At 36.2% G+C, this 23628-nt stretch overlaps 1 protein-coding gene across 3 annotated transcripts in view; it reads right to left on the reverse strand.

Annotated features, from left to right (window-relative positions):
• The window catches only part of Hprt1 (hypoxanthine phosphoribosyltransferase 1), a 62705-nt gene extending 39605 nt beyond the window's left edge, over nucleotides 1-23100 (reverse strand). For all 3 annotated transcript variants that reach the window (XM_077793927.1, XM_026405606.2, XM_026405605.2), the window contains exons 1-4: nucleotides 22914-23100; nucleotides 11984-12090; nucleotides 10201-10384; nucleotides 2894-2959 (exon numbers count right to left, since the gene is read on the reverse strand). In XM_077793927.1, coding sequence (XP_077650053.1) covers nucleotides 2894-2959; nucleotides 10201-10384; nucleotides 11984-12090; nucleotides 22914-22940 — 384 coding nt within the window. In that variant the 5' untranslated portion in view covers nucleotides 22941-23100. The remainder of the gene's footprint in view (nucleotides 1-2893; nucleotides 2960-10200; nucleotides 10385-11983; nucleotides 12091-22913) is intronic.
• Nucleotides 23101-23628: the final 528 nt, after the last annotated feature.

The following is a 23628-nucleotide window of genomic DNA, read 5'->3' on the forward strand; positions in this document are numbered from 1 at the left end:
CTGTATGACTTTTGAGTTTCAACATCCTTCTTTACAGAAAGGGATAATACCTCCTTCACAGGATAGCCATAAGGACTAAATGAAATAATAAATATAGTACTGCAGCAGTAGATGCTTAAGAAGCTAGTTCCCCTCCTTTTCTCTTATCACAACTAATTTGTCTCTTCAAAGACACTATAATTTAAATCTCTAGGAAAACTGAACATAATCAATGACTGGACCAATAACTTTCACCACTTACTATGTGGTTCTTTCTCAACATTTCTCTACCCTAGATAGCATATTTGAAGGATAACACATTCCCATCAGTAACTATGGCTCACTGTGGCAGTGATTTGCACAGTGGGATAGAATCATGGTTTGAAAAACAGCATGGAATTATAAAACAGAGAAACTGAATTCTAGCCCTTAGTTCTAACACTAAGTCACTTTACAACTTGATTAAGTCATAATCATACTTTCTAAAATGGTTTATACAAGCCAAAGTCCAAAGGGATTAAATATTTGTCCAATATAAAATCTGTAGTAGAGTATGATTCCAATATTTCTCACAAAGAAAAGAATGATAATTGCCACATTAAGAGCTTACTTTATGTCAAAAGCTTCATCCCTACTTAATAAATGAAAATAATGAGACTAATAAGTCAAATGACTTGTTTAAAGTTATAAACATAGGCAAGTGGAAGAGAAGGATTTGAACAAGGTATATTTAGGGCCCAGAGCCCATATCATCAAACATTAACTAGAGAAAAGAGGGAAAATATATACATATGTATCTGTATACTGTATAAATTTTGCCAAAAGAGCTAAAATTAAGCAGAAGTTTTAAATAACCCCATTATCTCACCACCAAGAAATAACTTCACTCAATTTGTATTACTTGATTTTTCCACAATAAATATGCTTTACTGCAACTATCATAAAAAGTTATTTTAGAAACAGAGACCTATTTAAGATCACAGAGCTACATAGTGGGACAGACCCATTAAGTGGAAAAGGCAAGGTCAAACTCAATCACTGAAGGCCTTGAAGGCTAGACCTTTTATAATCAGTGCTAAAATTGATTAGAGAAGTAAGGGTTTCAAATGACTTTTAAATAAGGACAAAGCATGCTAAAAGGGGAGGAAGACAGGTCTGGCAGTTGTATACAGAATGAAAAGGAGAGGAAAAGCATCAAGAGATAACAATTTCTCCTCTGAAGTTTTCAAAAGATGCTGAGGACAACAATAGATTGGCATAACCTGATACAGGACCACAGAATTTCACTCAAGTGTATTATGTTAAAGTTTTCTTACAGATATTCAGTTAAATAAGCAGTGACCATTAAGATCTACAAGACAGGGACTGGGATTGTGGCTCAGTGGTACAGTGCTTGCCTAGCATGCATGAGGCACTGGGTTTGATCCTCAGCACCACATAAATGTAAAATAAAGATATTGTGTCCACCTAAAACTAAAAAATAAATATAATTTTAAAAAAGATCTACAAGACAGAGGAAGGGGGGCTGGGGTTGTGGCTCAGCGGTAGAGAGCTTGCCTAGCACATGTGAGGCCCTGGGTTCGATCCTCAGCACCACATAAAAATAAATAAATAAAGATATTTTTAAAAAAAGACAGAGGAAGGAAAGAACTTCAAGTGTTTGCATTAAAATTCAAGCTCTATCACTTACTGGTTGTGTGACTTTGGAACTATGAGACAGTTTTTCTGTCTCCTAATTCCATACTGCTTGAAACTATGACTCCATCCCTTAATTCCTTATATGTAAAATGGAGATAAAATCTCCTTTACTGGGTTGTTGTGAAACTTTTCCAGGACTGATGTCTTTATATTTGGCACAGGTCTTATAAGCAAACAATAACTGGCAGCTTTTTAAAAAGCATCATTCCATCACTTTTCATGGATTACTCAAAAAATTTTTCTTTTTTTTTTTAAAGAGAGAGTGAGAGAGGAGAGAGAATTTTTAATATTTATTTTTTAGTTCTTGGCGGACACAACATCTTTGTTGGTATGTGGTGCTGAGGATCGAACCCGGGCCGCACGCATGCCAGGCGGGCGTGCTACCGCTTGAGCCACATCCCCAGCCCTCAAAAAATTTTTCAATATATAAAAAGAATTAAAGAAATCAAAGGGGAAATTTAAAAATTGTCAATTGAGGCAAATGACAATTGACAGCAAAATCAATACTGGAAAGTATCTGAAAGAATTTTCATGTATTAATAAAACTCTTTGAGCTGTAATCCTCAAACACCTCAGCTAGTAGGGAAGCTGAGGCAAAAGGACTGCAAGTTTGAGGCCAGCCTTGACAGGCAAGACCCTGTCTCAAAGTGAAAAATAAAAAGGGCTTGGGAGAAGCTTAGTGGTAGAACATTTGCCTAGTACACATGAGGCCCTGGGCTTGATCACTAGTACTGCCAATGATTAAAAAAATAGTTAAAAAAACTTTTAAATTATGTCTGAATCTATGTAGTGTACTTTTTACTTGAAATTGTTGTAAAAGCTCAATATATATCATTTAATCCTTGATTCACCCCTACCTACCTGTCTTTGGAACACAGACAATTTAAATAACCTGTTGTTTCCCCACCTGTGGGTTTTTCCCCCCAGTGCTGGGGATTGAAACCAGGGATTTGAGCATGCTAAGCAAGCACTGAGCTAATAACTCCAGCACTCCCATCTATAATTTCTGAAGGATTCCAAATTAGATTCCTACAAAGGTAGAGAACAGTACTTGGCAATATAGGGAAAGATAATTAACCTAGATTGCTTCCAAGGGTTAAATAACCCTTGTTTAGTTGTATTATGTAAATTGCCTCTCAATATATGATTGAAAGCACAGTGTTATTAACTGAGTTTTGGAATAAAATACTCTGTTTTTCCTCTTCAAGATACATACCTTTCCAGTTAAAGTTGAGAGATCATCTCCACCAATTACTTTTATGTCCCCTGTTGACTGGTCATTCTAGTTTTAAAAAAAAACATATATGAATATGTGTATCTTAAGTATACATAGACTTCAAATTATCAAATGGAAGCTAGAAGATTAAGAAGTTAGCTATGTAGCTATGTAATGTCCACAGCATTATGATATTCTAAATGATATGAATTATAAAAATTAAGTTTCCAGAAATGAATGACTAAGTAACTTTAAAGTAGAGATTAGTAAAAATTAAAAAGTCCTAATTGGCCATTACTGATTTGATGTCCTAAGAGTCCTAAAAATAGACTACACCCATTTTTGAGGGGACAGTATTACAGCAGCCACCCATCATCAGTTATGGTCATTTCTGAACCAAAGGGAAATTATTAGCATGACAGGTATCTGGTTCTGGCCCTGTACCATCACATGAGTCAAGCAAGTTGTAAAGGTTGGTCTATTATTACATCTAAACCCAAGGATATGTCCTGAAAAGTCTAGACCAGGCCCAGGTCATCTACAGCACCGTCTGGGAAACTAAGTCTTAGTCCTTTAAGGCATACTGCTTAGGCTCTCAGGAGTTTCAAAGGGGGGGATATAGTTGGTGGAAATAATCAAATATGGATGTGCTGGATTCAAGACAGAAAACTTGGGTAAAAGAGTACGGGCTTGCCCAATCAGACAGCAAACCATACCAAAAAGCTATGGCAATTAAAATGGTGCAGTACTAGCACAGTAATTGACAAGGAGATCAAAGGACAAAGTAGAGTCCAGAAACAGACCCAGAAATATATGAGGATTTAGTATATGATAAAGATAGTATTTCGAGTCAGTAAGGAAAAGATGAATTATTCAATAAATGGTGTTTGGTCAGCTACTTATCCATTTGAAAAAAAATAAAGTATGGTCCCTACCTCACAGCATTCACAAAAATAAATTCCAGATGGATTAAAATCTAAATGTAAAAAACAAAGCCATAAGTGGACTGGAAGTAAATGTAGGAAAACTTCTCAAATTCTTAGAAAAGGTAAAAACCTAGGCATGACATGTATCCAAACTGAAAAAAAAAAAAAACTGTAACAGATATTGGGCTCCAAAATAAGAACCCACAGGAAGATGAAGAATAAACACAATTACATACATTATAAAAAAAAACCCAGAGCATAGAAAATACCCAAAAAACAAATACCCAAAGAATGTGATTCAATTACTCATCCATGCACACAAAATTAAGCCTGATGATACGCTGAGGAGAAAGAAGCAGTTTTGTCATTTGTGAGAGTATAAATTTGTGCAACCTCTTTTGAAAAGGATATGGCACTACCTATTAAAATTGTAAACATGCGGGCTAGGATGTGGCTCAATGGTAGAGTGCTTTCCTAACATGTGTGAGGTCCTGGGTCAGAACTCCAGCACCACAAAAACAACAACAACAACAACAAAACAGCAATCAACACTTCCAGAAATTGATACAACAAAAAAATTAACAAATATGCAAAGGTACATTCAAGGATGTTCACTGTAACAATTATTCCTTAAAGAGAACCAACAGGCATAGTGGCCCACACCTGTAATCCCAGCAACTCTGGAAGCTGAGGCAGGAGGATCACAAGTTGTAGGCCAGCCTCATCAACTGAGATCTGTCTCAAAATAAAAAATAATAATAACAAGGGTTGGGGATGTGGCTAAGTGGTTAATGCCCCAGGATTCAATCCTTGGTTTAAAAAGAAAAAAGAACCAACATGTCTGTTAACAGAAAACACACACACAAAAAAAAACAAAAACAAAAACAAAAACCAACAACAAAAGTGACCGAGTAGTAGACCAGTGTGTTGCCTATGAAACCATTTTTGTTTAAAACTACTCCCTGTTGGGCTGGGGGTGTGTAGCTCAATGGTAGAGCAGCAAGCACTTGCCTAGCATGTGTGATGGGTTTCATCCTCAGCACTGAAAATATAAATAAAAAATAAAACACCAGATTATATATATATAATATATAATGCTAGGTGCAGTGGCACACGCCTATAATACCAGCAACTCAGGAGGCTTAAGCAGGAGGATGGGTTGCATGTTCAAAGCCAGTCTCAGAAACATAGGGAGGTCCTAAGCAACTTAGCAAGACCCTGTCTCAAAATAAAAAATTAAAAGTGCCGGGACTTATACAGCTCAGTGATTAAATGCCCCTGGGTTCAATCCCTGGTATCAAAAAACAAAAACATAACAAAACAAAAAACCCACCATATAACTATTCCATGTTGTAAACTAAATGCATGACTTTACAATATCAAAAGACCCTTGCGTTTTACCTCTCATCTTAGGGAAATTACAGATACCTCTTATTCTAACTAACTTAAAAACAGCATTTCAAACATACAGAATTGACTAACAGGAAAAAAGGGAAAAAAATGAAGCTTTAGATGAGAGTCCATAATGTTAAATAATTCCTACTATAAACTTGTAAAATATTGCCATCTTCTGTAGGAATGTGGTATTACAGTCCAACTCCAATTGATTATTTTTTAAAAAGAAAAGGATGAGAGTAAATATTCAAGAACTATAGTGCAGAGTCCTAGAAAAATACCCATGCTCCAAAGACTGCAATGATAAGGCAAGAGACAACAGAATTCCAAGCATGCAAAACACTGGTGTTCCATAACATCCAAATCTCCACACTTCTGTTGGACCCAAGGATTTTAACTTATGTTTCTCTTAAAGCTTTTTTCATGAAAATATAGCTACCCTTTAAATAGAGTTTAATAAAAAAGAATTATTTAAGACTAACGATACAGTCCACTTGCTGGAAAATGGGTATAAGTGACCAAATTGCATCCATGAATCAATTATCCCATGTGGCTGGCCGTGGGAACTGCACCAGCTTTCCTCCCTGACAAGCTTCCCACTGCCTCCCTTTACTGGGTGCCTCATAAATGCCTCATCTTTAAGTATGGTGAAGTCTGAGATGAAAAGACTGAGATGGGTGAGGAGAGAGCCCCTGCCTTTCAAAGTTGCTTTATCTACCCTAAACATCCTTTTTTGTCACTTCTCTCAGCCAAAGTCCAAGTTATCTTTAACTCAGGATGCCACCATCAACTACCTAACCTTCATTCCCAGAGAAGCTCTTTAGGTCTACAAATACCCTTAGTGCCTTTCTTTGCTTTTAAACTTTTTCTTAGTTGTAGATGGACACCATTCATTCATTCATTCATTCATTCATTCATTCATTTATTATGTGCTGAGGATTGAATCCAGGGCCTCACACATGCTAGGCAAGCACTCTACTACTAAGGTACAAACCCAGCCCCAGAGTCTGTCTTCCTATGTCATTTTGGCATCTGAATGAAAAAATGAGGATAATAGGAAAGAACTTTGTTCCTGTTTGTCCATCCCTAGGAATTTTTGAAAACTTCAAGGTAGCAACAAGAACTCCAGTTTTGGGAGTGGGGATGTAGCTCAGTGGTACAGCACATTCTTAGCACATGCAAGGTTCAATCACTAGTAGCCCTGCAAAGCTCTTCCTTTAAAGGTGTCATTATTTTTATTCAATTATTTTAGTAAAAAAAAATACCACAGAAATACCTCAAAGTAGAAGAAACACAGCTGCATACTATGGATTGTTTCATTTTTCTAATACCACAGTCGTAGGATCAAAAAAGGCCATCAAGGGCTGGGGCTGTAGCTCAGTGGTAGAGTGCCGGCCTCTCACATGTGAGGCACTGGGTTCAATCCTCAGCACCACATAACAATAAATAAATAAAGATATTGTGTTCATCTACAACTACAAAAATATTTTAAAAGGCCATTAAATATATAGCACTATTTTTCATTGTCCTAAGATGCACATTTACATTTTAATACCCCTAAAATCAACATTATTACAATTGATGGAACCATAAGCGTAACTGGAAATGTTTTATTTTTTAGAAGCACAAAAAATAGTAGTAAGTCTTAACCAACATCAACTTTAATTTAATCAAATACGGTATCTGGAATCCCAGGGTACTTCTCATCTAGTCCCTAGGCAAATAAAATACTACCTAGCTATTCTAACTACAAGTACATGAACTATAATAATGTGTGTTTATACAGAGAGAAAATTCTTTAAAATATTAGAAAGTGTATGATCTTTAAAATAATATTTTATTAATTAGAAAAATAAAATATTTATTTCAAAGAAAATACAGATAATGTGTGGACATTTTAATAGATATTTTTATATTCTGGGAATATTTAATAATTCATGAAGCATTTTTTTAGGATTAATACTTATCAGGCAGCCTTTAATTCATTGTTTCAAATTGGTCAAGATCAGCATATAAAATCATATTAACATCAATATTACTAATGCTACAATTTAGCATTTTAATTTTATCGTTTTATCAAATTAAGTCGTCTGGTTTTTTTTAATGTGTATGTGAACACCTTCCGTGACAAGCTGCTGAATTATTAAATAGGTTGGAAATGTTACTTCCAATCAATAGAGTATCTGAATAGCTTTCTTAATTTCTACTGTTTAGTAGAAAATCTTACAGAATTTCACATAAAATATAATGGATTTTTTCTATGCAAAAATTAACATAAAATGTCTTGAGGCTGGGGTTGTGGCTCAGTGGTAGACCGTTCACCTAGCATATGTGAGGCACTGGGTTTGATCCTTAGCACCACATAAAAATAAATAAATAAACAAAATAAAAGGTATTGCGTTCATCTACAACTAAAAAAGAAATTCTTTAAAAAAAAGTCTTACTTTTTTTCCCTTTCCCCTGAAAAAAAAGCAAGACTTTTTTTTTTAAGAATAATTTTTAAAAAGTCTTGCTTATATTTAAGACTTCATGCTTTTTTATCCATTAAGGAGTTCAGTTTAATAATCCTCTAAGATCTAAAACTAAAAGAAGAAAAACATTAAATGTATACAATAGAATTAGAATTTCAGTGTTTCTACAGCTCCAAATTGCTTTTATAACATTTTTAAAAATATGAAACTCCCCTAATTTTGCTTGTTTTTGCTTTCCAAAGAAAGAACATTTTTCACAAATCTCCAAATATGAATCATAAAGTAATGATTTATTTTGCATGGTGGGGGGAGGCTAAACAAGACCAAAAACATAAATCGTATCATGGACTATAAGTACATGTTTTTGACTCTTAGCAACAATGTTATTAAAGGCTGGTCAGCTATAATGCCAGCAACTATACTGACAGAAATTAAGTCCTAGAGCAAACTATGAACCAATCAATTAGTAATTTCTGTTGAATAAGAATTCACATTTTGTTTAATAAGTCATTAATTCAAGCAAGGCTTCGGAAAGTTAAGTTTACAAGTAGGAAGTAATGTCATGATACATGGGTATAAGGGGTTTGATAGAATAGAGAAGAGGTCTATGATAATACTTAAATGGTTGACCAATTACCCATAGAACTGATAAAAATGTGGAAAAACTTTAGTTCTTGCTTCCAAGATGGCAGAAAAACAAAAAAGATGAAGGAGCATGCAGCCTATTCACTCTACAACCTGTGCTTGATGTGTGCCCAAGGAAAAGGCTGCTAAGAAATTTGTCATGTGAAACACAGCAGAGGACACAGCTATAAAAGGTCTCTTGGAGACATTTCTTAAGCTAGTCCCTCAGTGCCTGTTTCCCAAGCTGTATGTGAAGCTACATTACTGCATGAGCCCCACCATTCACAGCTAGGTGACCAGAAACTGATCTTGTGAAGCCCAGAAAAGATCAAAACCCTGCCCCAATGTCTAAACATGCTAGTGCTACCCCATGATTTCCACCAAAGCGCATGTAAGGAGCTGAATCACTGAGGACTGAGGAAAAATTATCTTCTAGGAAAAAAAAGGAGATCATACAAAAAAAAAAAAAACTGTGGAAAAGACCAGACTTGAGTCAAATAAATGATTAATGGAGAGAATGAAGGTTGAAATTCAAATGAAGGAAGTGTTCTTACTCTCTATAAAAGTATGAATGAAAGGTGAGTTTCTATAAAGATGGACTACAATACTAATTCATGAATCAGCAAACACTGGAGTTATTCTAATTTTTTAAGAAGTTAGGAGAAATCTCTATAAAGGAAAAATTTAATTTATAGGAAATACAATCGCAACATGAAACCAGAAGCAAAGTAATTAATAATAATAATAAATAATAATAATAAAGTAATAAATAATAAAATAATAAATAATAAAAATCAAAAATTCACACAATCCAAGAAATTGTGAATTATAAAATTAATACATAAAGATCATACTGATTTTGTTTCATCAGTGTCGATACTGTAACATATTTCAGATTCTGTACACAGGTAGACTAATTATAGGTCAAAATTGGTTTCTGCCACCCAGGAAACAATTGTTAACCTTATAAGAAACCTAGCTCCACATGACTTATGACTGCCCCAAACCAATCTAGTTCTGCATAGGATATATATTACAGTAAGCAGTCAAAAAACATTCCTTGGGGCTGGGGTTGTGGCTCAGTGGTAGAGCACTTGCCTAGCATGTGTGAGGCACTGGGTCCAATTCTCAGCACCACATATAAATAAACAAATAAAATAAAGGTTAATAAACAACTAAAAAATATTTTTAAAAAATCCCATAAGTCTCAACAGCAATTCATTTTTTTTTTTTGGTCCTGAGGATTGAAACTAGGGGGTGCTTTACCACTGAGCTACATCCCCAACCCTTTTTATTTTTTATTATGAGACTAGGTCTGGCTAAGTTGCCACGACTGGTCTTCAATTTGTGATCCTCCTGTCTCAGCTTCAAGTTATTCAAAATACAGTTGTGTGCCACTGTGACTGGCTCAACAGCAGTTCTTTTTCCTTCTTCTTCTTCTTCTTTTTTTTTTTTTTTTGATGGTGCTGAGGATTAAACCCAGGGCCTTGTACATGTGAGGCAAGCACTCTAACAAATGAGCTATATCCCCAGCCCCTCAATAGCAATTCTTAAAAGGCGTTTAAAAAAAAAAAAAAAACTGGGCTTAGTGACCCACAACCATATTCTCAGCATTCAGGAGACAGAGGCAGGAGGACTGCTTGAGCCCAGGAGTTGGTCTTGAAAAACAAAACAAACACACAAAAACTATAAAATAAGTACATAGCCTCTTAGGTGACTAGTTTGAAAAAGATAATACTTGCTTTGATGTGAATTACTGATGGGTATATTTGAAAATTACCACTTCAACTAAGTGAAATGAATATATAAGTATAGTCTGCAGAGCTTTAAAGAAAATACAGGCAAACTAGAGCTGTCATTTTAAAAAAAAAATAATATCAAATATACTTACACAGTAGCTCTTCAGTCTGATAAAATCTACAGTCATAGGAATGGATCTATCACTATTTCTATTTAGTGCTTTAATGTAATCCAACAGGTCAGCAAAAAATTTATAGCCCCCCTTGAGCACACAGAGGGCTACAATGTGATGGCCTCCCATCTCCTTCATCACATCTCGAGCAAGTCTTTCAGTCCTATGGAAATAAAATCAGGGATTTAAAAGAAAGTTCCCTGTATTTAAGCTTTGTAACAAACATCTCTTAAGCATTAAACTTCCATAAAACACATCCATTGTCCCATGAAGTATACCCTTACTTTACAAAGCCAAATTAAAATTTGAGAGCTTCAAAAATCAGATACACTGAACATCTATTATAAAATTTAAAAATGCATAAAAAACAAGGTAGAATTTTCACATATTAGATTGGCAAATTCTGATTAAATGATATTTGTCTAATATACAACATTAAAAGAGATTATGGGAAAAGGACACTGTCATATGCCACAATGTGATGCAACTTTTGGGAGGATAATCCACAGTACCAAAATGTTTGATAAGCCAGGCATGGTGGGTGGCACATGCCTGTAATCCCAGTGGCTCTGGAGGCTGAGGCAGGAGGATCAAGAGTTCAAAGCCAGCCTCAGCAACTTAGTGAGGCCCTAAGCAACTCAATGAGACCTCTGTCTGTAAATAAAATACAAAATACAGCTGGGGATGTGACTCGATGGTTATACACCCCTGGGTTCAATCCCCAGTTCCAACAAAAACAAAAACAAAAACATCTTCCCCTTGACCCAGAATTTCCACTTGGATAAAGCTAAGCAAGTGCCAAAATATATGTAAAAGAATGTTCCCTCTAGTATAGTCTGTAAGAGCAAAATATCGGAGAGATCGTAAGTGTCCATCAATAGTGGACTGGTTAAATCAGTTATGGTACATTCATAAGCAGAATGCTACACAATCTTTAAACTAGGAGATATTAAAACAAAAAAATGATAGCTATAAATGTAATAATATTAAAAACCCAATCAATTTTAGTACTGTACAATAGTGCATATACATATGGCAAAATTCATTCATATATAAAAAATACACACACAGCCAGTGTCTAGATGGAATGCATACAGGTGGCAGAGAAATCTTTACTCTTTCCATTTATAGTCTCCATAGAATATTATATACCATAAATGCATCGATATTATACTTTAAATGTAATTTTTAAAATAAAAAATAGCCACACACAAAAGGCAAGTATTTAAATACAAAGAAAGGTTGTTCATTACAATTCATTTGATGGGGGACTGGGGTTGTGGCTCAGTGGTAGAGCACTCGCCTCACATGTATGAGGCGCCAGGTTTGATCCTCAGCACCACGTAAAAAAATAAAATAAAATAAGTAAATAAAGGTAGAGTCTACAACTAAAAAAAATTTTTAAAAAACCCAATTCATTTGAGGGGAAATTTTCAAGCTAGATATATATAATAATCAAACTCTGATCTTGCCTTTATATGATTCAGTCCCATTACTCTGTTCAGGACTAGGAAATCAGACTCTGACTAAAGTTCATTCTTCCAACCTCACTTCAATGTTGATTTTACTCTACTCCCTAAAGATTACCACTACACCATGACTTATACTGGGTAACTAGTAAGTTCTACTATTTTTTTGTTTAAAAAGTGTTTATTACTTAACAAGTTGGCTTAGTTTATAGCCAAGTATGAACTACTCAACAGTTGCTGACACATGAAGTTAATATAAGAAAAAGTAAATTTCAACTTGAGATCTTACTAACCTGTCCATAATTAGTCCATGAGGAATAAACACCTTTTCCAAATCTTCAGCATAATGATTAGGTATGCAAAACAAATCCAGGTCATACCCTGGTTCATCATCACTAATCTAAAAAAGAAATAAGAGATGTTTTAATTGATAACATTAAAGAACACAAACATCCAATTAAAGATAGATGATAAACCTTAGTTTGCCAGAGAAATTTAGGTATGAGATAATAACAAGAACTGTTAATTTTGTAATATAATACATTGCAGTTTTTTAAAGAATTTAACCTTTATTTTATTTGTTTTTTAATGTGGTGCTGAAGATCAAACCCAGTGTCTCACACATACTATGCAAGCACTCCACCATTGAGCTACAACCCCAGCCCCATTATAGTTATTTAAGAAAACCATATATCATAAGACATGAATAATGAAGAATGTATTTTTTGTGTGTGTGGTGCTGAGGATCAAACCCAGGGCCTTGTGCATGCGAAACAAGCCCTCTACAAACTGAGCTATATCCCCAGTCCAAGAATGTAGAAGTAAAAAAAAAAAACATGATGTGAAATTTCCTTTAGGTCACAAAGTGAAAAACAAAAATTTTAAGGAGGTAAGATAAATGTGGCAAACATTGGTAATATTAAATGAGTGATTCACTACATTATTCTCTTCACTTTTGAGTCTATTTAAAAATTTATTTTAAAAATTTAGTACACTATAGTCTAATAAGTTAATATGCCATACAGAACAAAAACTGCTGTGACCCATCTCAAATACAAATAGCCTCTTTTATCTCAAAGTAGAGGAAAAACAAACACCAAAAAAGCTAAATGATCCTTTAAAAACTCAAATCTGAGATTATAATCAAATCATGAGGTGCCTTTAAGGTAGATACTCCAAAAGTTCGAATAGGAACACATATTGGTTGTCTTGGTATGTCCCAGACCTCACATACAAAATATTAAACCCCAATAATGTGGTACCTGTGGTGACAAAACGTACTTTGATTTTTTACAAATATTGTATATACACCTACCCCCCAAAATACAACAAAATTATAAAAGTTGTTATCTTTGGAAAGGAGTTATACTGATTTTATTTAGTTCTTTACACCTCAAAAAGTATAGGACACTTTAAAAAGATACTTTAAATTGTTGGGCACAGTGGCATACACCTGTAATCCCAGTAACTTGGAAGGCTGAAGCAGGAGGATCACATAGAGGCCAGTCTCAGCAATTTGGCAAGACCCTGTCTTAAAATTAAATGGCTGGGGATATAGTTCAGTAGTAAGGCATCCTTAAGTTCAATCCCTAACCCCTCCCAAAGAAGATACATTAAATTAAAGTGAAATATTCAAAAGCTTATTTGGGAAAATAAATCAAGAAGGATTATAACACTATATATCCCATGATATTCAAAACTACCATATTTAAGTAGCTGGTGATATGGCAGCTTTCAAGAAATACTGGCCAAATCATAATGAAATCTCAATCTATCAGTTAATACCTATCAAATACTTCTTCCTGAAGTTAGCACTGTACTAGGTGCTTAAGGACAAGTAGTTTGACTTTTAATAAATCTAAAAATTACATATGAAAGGTTAAAATATTATTCACATAATCCAGTTAGATTCTGAGTTTTCTACTGCTGAAAAATTGAGTTCCATGTTGTCTCTTTTTCGAGCCTAAATGCTCCATTTTGAGTTCAGGCTTTAGTGAGTTTTTATATGTCAGCCTGTAGTACTTCAGCAGTCAATATTTATTTGTTTTTAAACACACATTTTAATTAATAAGCAGAAAATTTTTCTATTTGGGGGAAAAAGGATTATGCCAAAACCTCTAAGATTAAGTGCTAATATATTTGCTAAACATTCATTTCATGTTTACATCAGAACACATTTACTAAAAAATTCAAAATGGGACATTTGTGTCATGCACAAGAGCATTCTAAGAACATTTTACAACATGTACTGAGTTTATAAATTTTATAAACTGAAATTTAGTTCAAGTTTTGAACTAAACTTGATAGAAGACAGACTGATTTTATAAGATAATACAATAAACATTCATGTCAGGCTCATCAGAATATATCTGCATCACCTGACAAGAACAGAAATATACCATTTCATATTGCCTTAAAATCAAGATCCAGAGTACCAAAATAACTCCCTTGAAGCTGACTCACCCTTTTTCACCCAATTACTCACTGCCACAAGTCCAAACTAGGACTCATCCAGGATTCTTCAAAGACTACTGTATCTATAAAAATGGGTCAATGCCTGGCTACAGGTTCTACAAGTAGTCTAGGAACTTGGGAATCTGGTTTCAAAATGTGAATGTGAATTCTGTCTAACATTCATCACAGACATATAGTTGAAGAATATAGACAGATCAGCAGGGATGTACTCCAAAATAGTAATTCTCTCTCTGTCAACACAACAAACTGATTTCTTAGTGGTTTTTGTTTTTTGGTGGTGCTGGGGTTCAAACCCAGGGCTTTGTGCATGCTAGGCAAGCACTCTTACCAACTGAGCTATTTCCCCAACCCCCAACAAACTGATTTCTAATTCAAAGGTTTTGACCCCAATCAAAATGGACTTACATGTCAAAGAGTGGATTTGTTGTTTTTTACTGAATCCTATATATTTTTAAAGATTTATTTATATTTTTTGTTTCAAGTATAAAAAATGTTAATAAAACTCTTCCCAAAAGGCAAGAATAAAATGTATAAAACATATATCCCTTGAGGGGCTGGGGTTGTGGCTCAGTGGTAGAGCACTTGCCTAGCATGTGTGAGGCATTGGGTTTGATCCCTGGCACCACATAAAAATAAAAACAAATAAAATAAAGGTATTATGTCCATCTACAACTAAAAAAAATGTATCCATTGAAATTCTTTAGTCACAATTTTGTTTTATAAAGTCACAATTTTGTTTTATAAATGGATATTTGTAATAACTAGGCACTACAAGAAAATCTATATATAGGGGTGTATATCCTCTTTTTTTTTTTGGTACTGGGGATTGAACCCAAGGGTGCTTAACCACTCAACCACTGAGCCACGTCCCCAGCCATTTTATATGTTACTTAGAAACAGGGTGTTGCTGAGTTGCTTAGGTCCTTGCTAAACTGCTGAGGCTGGCTTTCAACTTGCAATCCTCCTGTCTCAGCCTCCTGAGCTGCTGAGATTATAGGCATGCACCACGGCACCTGGTGTATTTTTCATGTGTGTGTTTTTTTGGGGGGAGGTAATGGGGACTGAACCCAGAGGCACTCTACCACTGAGCTACATCCCAAGTCTCTTTAAAAAAAAAAAAAAACCTTATTGTGAGACAGGGTCTCACAAAGTTGCTGAGGCCTTGAACTTGGCAATCCTCCTGCATCAGCCTCCCAAGTTGCTGGTATTACAGGCATGTACCCCGGTCCAGATATATGTATGTATGTATGTATGTATGTATGTATATCTATCTATCTATCTATCTATCTATCTATCTATCTATCGATCGATCGATCGCTGGGGATTGAACCCAGGGCCTCTTGTATATTAAGCACATGCTCTACCACTGAACTACAACCCTAGCCCTAGAACAAGTATTCTTTGTACTTACAGAGTATATACTATATCATACCTATGAGAAGGGATTAAGTTTGACACAGCTAACCTCAATGAGCTTATAGCAGATTAGATGACAAGATATGTATATGAATAACCATAGCCTGCTATTAAAAAAAGTTACAAGTAGTATTGTGATTGTGTAAGAGAAATCAAACTGACTTGGGAGCCTAACATGCACCTGGACCACTGCTATGAAATAACATATAAGAGATAAAATAGAACAAATAGAACCTCAGTTTTAATCATCCCAAACAGCATAACTTCATGTTTAATAGGTCTAAGAACTTCAATCTCTATAAAAGCTAGACAGAAATATACAAGGTGACCTATAATCTTATTAGCTAATGTGACATTGGCTAATATCTGATATTAATCTCATCTTATATGGAACAGTTAAAATCTAGTGGCTGCTTTGATAGGAAGGGTTAGAACTGGGGATTACAATATAATTACACAAAAATGCATTCCATTCACCTTGATTAGGCACAGTGAAATAGGTTTTGTGGAAGATACAAAGATTATTTTATATTTACAGCCCTTCAAGAATTTATAATCTAGAGGGAAAAGCATAATACAACTATACAGTACAATAAAATTATAATCTGTAAATCTGATAAGCACATAGATGTAAATTATCAAATGTAGTTATATATGCACCAAACATAAACCTAGGACCCAAGGTTACTCAGCACTGACAATTCTCTCCATAACCAATACCAAAGTTTTGCTGTTGTTCTTTTGGTACCGGGGATTGAACTCAGGTGCACTTAACCACTGAACCACATCCCCAGCCCTTTTTTTGTATTTTAGAGACAGAGTCTCACCAAGTTGCTCAGGACCTCGCTAAATTGCTGAGGCTGGCTTTGAACCCACAATCCTCCTGTCTCAGCCTCTCAAGCTGCTGGGATTACAGGCATGTGCCACTCCACCTGGCTAGCAATCCCAATCTTAAAGTAGTCTTTATATTCTGTGGCCTTGATTGTAAATAGTAAAGACCACCACATGGCTAATGTTGAATCAGCATGGCCTTCTAAATAAACTAAGTGATAGTAGTGCCAAACTTTCTATGTGAATACAAATCACATGTTTTATTATGTGTAATGTGGTGTTGCCTGTGGTTATTACCAACACCTTCTAAAAGAACTATTAGTTTGCATAGGCATCATAACAAAATACCATATACTGGGTGGCTTAAACAATAGAAATTTATTTCTCATAGTTCTGAAGACTGAGAAGTCCAAGTTCAAGGTGCCTGCAAGGTAGGAATCATTCTGAAGCCTCTTCACTTGGTTTCTTTCTGGGCCTTCTCACTGTGTGTTCACAAGATCTCCTCTATAGCAAGTTCTCTGGTGCCACTTCTTATAGGTGCACTAATCCCATCAGATCAGGGCCTTATCCTGCTCTAGCCCTAATTACCTCCCCAAGGCCCCATCTCCAAATACCACCACATTGGGAGTAAGGGCTTCAATATGTGAATTTTACTGGAGGGGGAAACACACAAATGCTCAGGCCATAACAAGCACCCATCATAAAAATGACTACAGAAGAACACAAAAAGGTCTTGAATGACTTTGAGGGAAGAGCCCAATTCAAAATATAGTACTCTGGAATAGCCGCAGTAGTAAACATGGAAAGGTGGTTTCCCCCCAGATCATTTTCCCAATATGGCCATTTCTGGCTACACTGGAAATAAATAAAAAAAAAAAAAAAAAAAAAAAAAAACAGGTTATGACAGCTCTGAATTGTTTACCGTTTCCCACCTAGTTCAGAAATCTAAATGCACCTCCTTGAAGCTCTAGAACATAGCTTTCACATTCTAACCTATTTGTGTTACACTTGTCAGTAATAAAATCTGCACAGATACTTTTCTACCTTTTGTCTAGAATTAAATTAAATATTTTGGTATCATAAATTACTGAAATCATTTTATTTTCCAGTAAAAGTAGCACTAAAAATTCTTAATAATTATGTTTGTTACATTTGTAATAATGACCTTCATGTGAAAACTCTTGTGGTTCACACATAAAATTTCTAATTACAAAGATATATTACCTTAAATTATAGTAAGCAAGGAAATTAACCCAAGCTAATATAAACCTTGCAATATTAATTTATCATCTGTGACAAGGACTGCTTAAATCTCTTTGTGGTAAAAAAAAACGACAATGTTTGTGGTTCTGAACAAGACAAAGCACAAGAGAGGAAGTGAGTCTTAAGTTACATGAATTAAAAGATGTACACTAGATAAAATACATTTGATTTTATTCCTAATAACCAACAATACCTCCAAGCTTCTAAAATGACAGAAACCACCAGGTGGCATATTTTTACCTTTTATAATTCAGATACAGTAAAATTTTCAAAAACCATCAAAACAGATAATATGCTAGTCCCTTGGGATAATCTGTGTTAATTTAGGAATTATAAACCCAAAATTATGACTTACTGATGCAGATACTCCTAAATATAAAAATAAGCTAGTAGTATGTTGATATTTCAAGTTTATATCATTTTTACAATATATGTGTGTGCACATACACACACACACACACACACACACACACATCTTCCTTGTGTTCCCTCCTAAGGCTTAAACCACTATAAGCATTAATTTTTTTTATTAAAGCATTATAATTATACATAGTATTTGGGTTCATTCTGACAAAATATTACATACAGGGAATTTGATTTCAATCCCCATTCTTTTCCCCTTTCCCACTCCTCCCCCATTCTTTCTCCTCTCCTCTATTGATCTTCCTTTCACTCATTTATTTTTCATTAGTATTTTCTTTTTTTTTAAAGAGAGAAAGAGAGAGAGAGAGAATTTTTTAATGTTTTTTTTTTTTTTAGTTTTCGGCAGACACAACATCTTTGTTTGTATGTGGTGCTGAGGATCGAACCTGGGCCGCACGCATGCCAGGTGAGCACGCTACCGCTTGAGCCCCATCCCCAGCCCTTTCATTGGTATTTTCTACATATACATAAAAGTGAAATGACTTTCAGTACATTTATATGTATGTAACATGATATAACTGAATCCTTTCCATATTTCTTCCTCTTTCCCTTCCTTCCCCTCTCTCATTCTTCTTCAACTTCACAGATCTTCCCTATATCTTTATGATATCTGATTCCCTCCCTAACCACCTTCTTTCCCTTATTTTGCTCTAGCTTCCACATGAGAGAAAACATTAGGCTCTTGATTTTTTTAAGTATGCCTTACTTCACTTAGCATGATAGTTTCCAGTTCTATCCATTTACCATCAAATGCCATTATTTCATTCTTCTTTATGGCTGAGTAAAACTTTCATAGTGTATACATACCACATTTTCTTGATCTATTCATCTATTGATGGGCATCTGGGTTGATTCCATAATTTTTTATATTGTGAATTGTGTTGCTATGAACACTGAAGTAGCTATATCACTATGGCATGCTAATTTTAGTTCTTCTGGATAAATATGGAGTGTGTCATATGATGAGTCATTCCTAGTTTTTTAAGGAGTCTCCAAACTGCTTTCTACAGTGGTTGTACTAATGCGCAGTCCCACTTGGTATCAAGATTATGATCATAGTGTCATGTCAAACTAAAAATGTCACCACTATTTTGGCTGTTGAGAATATTTAACTGGGAATGTGATTTTCTTTAGCTATAAAGGTGATGTAGTACCAATTTTTATTGATTCATTAATAAATATGTGGAAGTTCTGAAAAAATTATATACCACATAAAAATGCCAATTACTACCATTAATATCAATATTGACAGTTGTTATTTTTCTGCCAGTGCTACCAAACTAACGTTTAAAATAATGTGCTACAAATCAGAATTCAAACACTTCAAATTGTTATGGAACTACAACTATCTTCAACCTTGTGCCTCTGAAAATTGATACACACACACACACACACACACACACACACACACATATATATATATATATATATATATATATAATCTCCAAAGTGAACATGTTTATTATTCCACCATGTACATTAATAAAAGATTATGGTATTTGGGTAAATTCATGTTCTTATACATGTAGTAGTTATGGGTTCACTTGCCAACGTGGGTAATAATGTATTCCTGAGTCAAGAATTGATTTCAATTCTTTTCTTGGTAGTACTGAACACAGAGCCATGAACGTTCTAGTTATATACTCCCCAGATTTTTTGTTTTGAGACAGGATCTCACTAAGTTGCCCAGGTTGTCCTTGAACTTGTAATCTTTATGCCTTCTGAATTGCTGGAATTATTGGCTGTACCACCATGCCCCAGTTTGATTTAATTTATTCTTCTTATTATTATTGCAATAGTGGGTATTGAACTCAGGTGGGCTTTATTGCTGAGCTACATCCCCAGCCTTTTTATTTTTTATTGTCACTAAGGCTGACCTTGAACTTATGATCTTCCTGACGCATCTTCCTGAGTAGCTGGGATTATAGGTATGTGTCATTCTGTCTGGTTAAAAAATAAAATTTAAGGAAAAAAATCTTTAATTAAAAAAAAAAAAAACAAATTCCAAGATACCTCTTTTCTGCTGATCTGGTGGGTCCTTTTCTCACCTTTGCCACTTTGCAGATACAAACAATAGACAGAAAACAGTTAAGATGGAACTGTATGCTAGGCACTGTGGCACACAACCGTAATCCCAGTACCTAGGAGGCTGAGTCAGGAGGATCACAGTTCAAAGCCAGCTTTAGCAACTTAGTGAAACCCTGTTTCAAAATAAATAAAAAGGGCTGGGGATATCACTCAGTGGGAAAGCATCCCCAAGTTCAATCCCAGTACCCAGCCACTCCCAGTAAGATGGATTTGTAGTGTGCATGGCACAGTACTCAATTCATAGCAAGAAACCCCTAAGTTGGGCTGGCATTGTGGCTCGGAGGTAGTGCGCTTGCCTAGCATGTGTGGGGCACTGGGTTCCATCCTCAGCACCACATAAAATAAAAAATAAAGATATTCCTATTTAGATTTCAGGGCTATCTTGGGACCTTCAGATAAATGTGACTCCCCTCCCCAACAGCTTCAATTATTGATATTCAAAAGGTTCATGATTTTTAAATTAAATGTGATATTTTCAGCAGAAAGAATGTTTTTTCCTTTTTAAGTTATGACAAATTCTATTGAATATTTTAAGTCTAGAAAAAAGATGTGGTAGTATAAAAACAAGGGGAAATTGTAGTGAAAGAATTAAAACCACTTGCAAAATAAACATATTCTCATGTGATATTTGAAAAAAAATAGATATTATGTCCACCTGTAACTAAAAAATAAATACTTTTTTTAAAAAAAAGAAGAAAAAAAGAAACCCCTAAATTGATTTGCTCCATTTCTTCATGATCTGAAAGTATAATTTTGGCCTACACTTATACACTAATGTTAGTTTAAACCCTGTTGATAGTAAAGAGACAACTGTGGGTAAAAAAAAAAATGCACCATTTTACTCATCCTGTAAAAATCACTAGCAGATGACTGGAGGTATAGCTTAGTGGTAGAGCATGTGCAAAGTCCTAAGTTTAACCCCCAGTATACACACAAAAAAATCAGTAGCAGGTAAGATTTACATTCAGTTAGTACAATATTACATTTCTAGCACTACCATCCTGAAGCTTAGAAGATATAGGCATATAAACTATATCTGATGTTTCACATTAATTTACAAAAATCCAGATACTCCTTCTGAAATGAAAAAAGTAACACAGTTTCTATCAGGCAGGTCCAGGGTCAATTTCATCAAAGTGCTGTAGGGCACTATCATGTGTGTCCAAGGTCATTACTAGTTACTGTTTATCTACCTAATATGTAACTTTAGGGCATTTACATTAGATAAAATCAGCAAAATATTTACTACAATGCTTAAGAGATGCTAAGTATTTAATAAATATCTATTATCTATTATTGTCACTCCTAACTTATTTTTTAGAGGTTAAGAACAGAATCCGGGGCAAGATAAATAAATTTCTTGATTTTCAAACAAAACCATTAATAGCCAGTTTTAGCAATGATAACTAATTCTCTGTATACTGGTGCAGGCATCATAGCCCTAAGCTAACTTAAATCCATTAAGAACACTCCTCTTTATGTTAAGTCACAATGCCTAATATAAAACAAAGTCTTTTCTTTCTTCGGGTTCGAGTGATTATTTATTCACTTAACAAACCATTACTGAAAACTTCCTACTACTAAGGCACTGTATATGTTGGAGGTATAGTTGTGATTCCTAACTTTATAATGTTTGTTTAGGGGCTGAGGTAGCTCAGTGGTACAGCATTTGCCTAGCATGCCCAAGGCCTTGGGTTCCATACTCAGCACCACAAAAACAAAATAAGTTTAAATAGGAGAGACAATCAACAGGTACCTAGGAAAGAAATTGCTAAATCAACAATGACAATAATCATATTAAAGGAGGCTAAGGCATTTAACTGTCAGGAGGACACAGAGCTTTGGCTATTTTAATAATCATGATCAGAAAGGTTGGGAAGAGATGACAACAATTTAACTAGATCAAAAAAAAAAAAAAAAAAGAACCAATGAAGGTGAAGACAAGATACTAGAGGCTAGTTATGGTAAGAACGTCCTTGAAAGCAAAGACCAGGTTTGTATTTTTAATCTACGCAGCATCAAAAGAGCACAGGGTCCGGATTCAAGTATATCTGAAATCAAGGCCTGCTACTTCTGGGCCGTGGGAAAATGACCTGTTTTTTCACTAGCTTCGTGGAGTGTAAAACAGGCTCGAAAAGGGTTACAGGGGCTGTTGGGAGGATCCAATAAGGCAATGCGCATTCCCACAAATATGAATTATAGCATCTGCAAAATGAAATGTAAAGCCCAGTTCCCTCCACGCCCTCCCAATGGGCGTTTTCCGGCTGAGGCTCCCTCACGAGATGCTCAAGGACTTCACCACCGCCCCCGCCCCCAAACTTCCAGGGAAGGGCTTCTCTAGAGAAAGCTCCCACACTCCCACCCCGCCTCAGCATTCCAAAATCAGCCCACGGCTTCTCCCCACAGAACGCTCGCAGGCGGCACTTGTCAACCAAAACGCCATTTCCACCTTCTCTGCCCACACGCAGCCCTCTTTTCTAGGGCTCTCCCAAGAAGGGACCCACCCCAAACCCCGCCATTCTGTCCTCCCTGCCGCCCTCAAATGACGTAAAGCCAAACCAGGGAACCTGTGACCGCCTCCGCCCCCCGGGGTTCCCCCCTACACCAAGGCCCCCAACGCGCAGTGCGGGCCTGGCGCCACAAGGTTGGGCCGCCGCAACTCTGCAGCTGGTCGCGCTGGCCAGAGCGGGGCTGGGCCGGGCTGGGCTCGGGAGCCAAATTGCTCACCACGACGCTAGGGCTGCGAGTCGCCATCACGGAACCGGCTGACGTGCGGCTGACGGCAGTCTGAGAAGGAGGAAGCCCTCGGAGACGCAGAGGAGGCGGCGGGGGCGCTGCAGGAGGTGGCGCAGCGCAGGAAAGCCAAGAGGTTTATCCTAACCTCTTCGCCGCCGCTGCCTAGGCAACCACTCAGACCGAGGAAGAGGCAGGCCCCGCCCCAGCCCCGCCCCCTCCTGCGCCGCCCGCGTGCTCGCCAGAGCCCCTCCTCCGCTGGCTGCCGGTTTCTACGCTCACGAGGTGGCAGTGGGAATTTTCTTCCGGAAGAACCGGCGATTGCTGCTGTGCAGCTTCTGTCTCTCTTTCCCTCAGCCTCCCATTCAGAGGATCCCCAAATTCTCAAACCTACCTCTGCCTGCATTGTTCCTAGTTGTCCTAAACTGAACACCGGCTTTCAGGTTTCCATCAGCACTTGGCCCGGAGTCAGGCGTCCCCTTGCCAAGACCTTGTACTACATTCTGGCTTCCATTTTCCTGAGTCTTGGCCCAACGCTTTCAAAAACCCTTACCTGATTTTAAGAATTGAGACCTAAAGCCCCAGAGGCAGTCAGATCAGGGTACAAATCTGAAACACCTGACTGCTTTGTAACCAACTGCAAAATCAGACTCTGAGCCTCTTTTTGCCTCATAAATAGAATGGGCAAATAACCGTACACCAACAATAT

Source organism: Urocitellus parryii, chromosome X (assembly GCF_045843805.1).
Source record: "Urocitellus parryii isolate mUroPar1 chromosome X, mUroPar1.hap1, whole genome shotgun sequence".
In the NCBI taxonomy this organism is placed as follows: domain Eukaryota; kingdom Metazoa; phylum Chordata; class Mammalia; order Rodentia; family Sciuridae; genus Urocitellus; species Urocitellus parryii.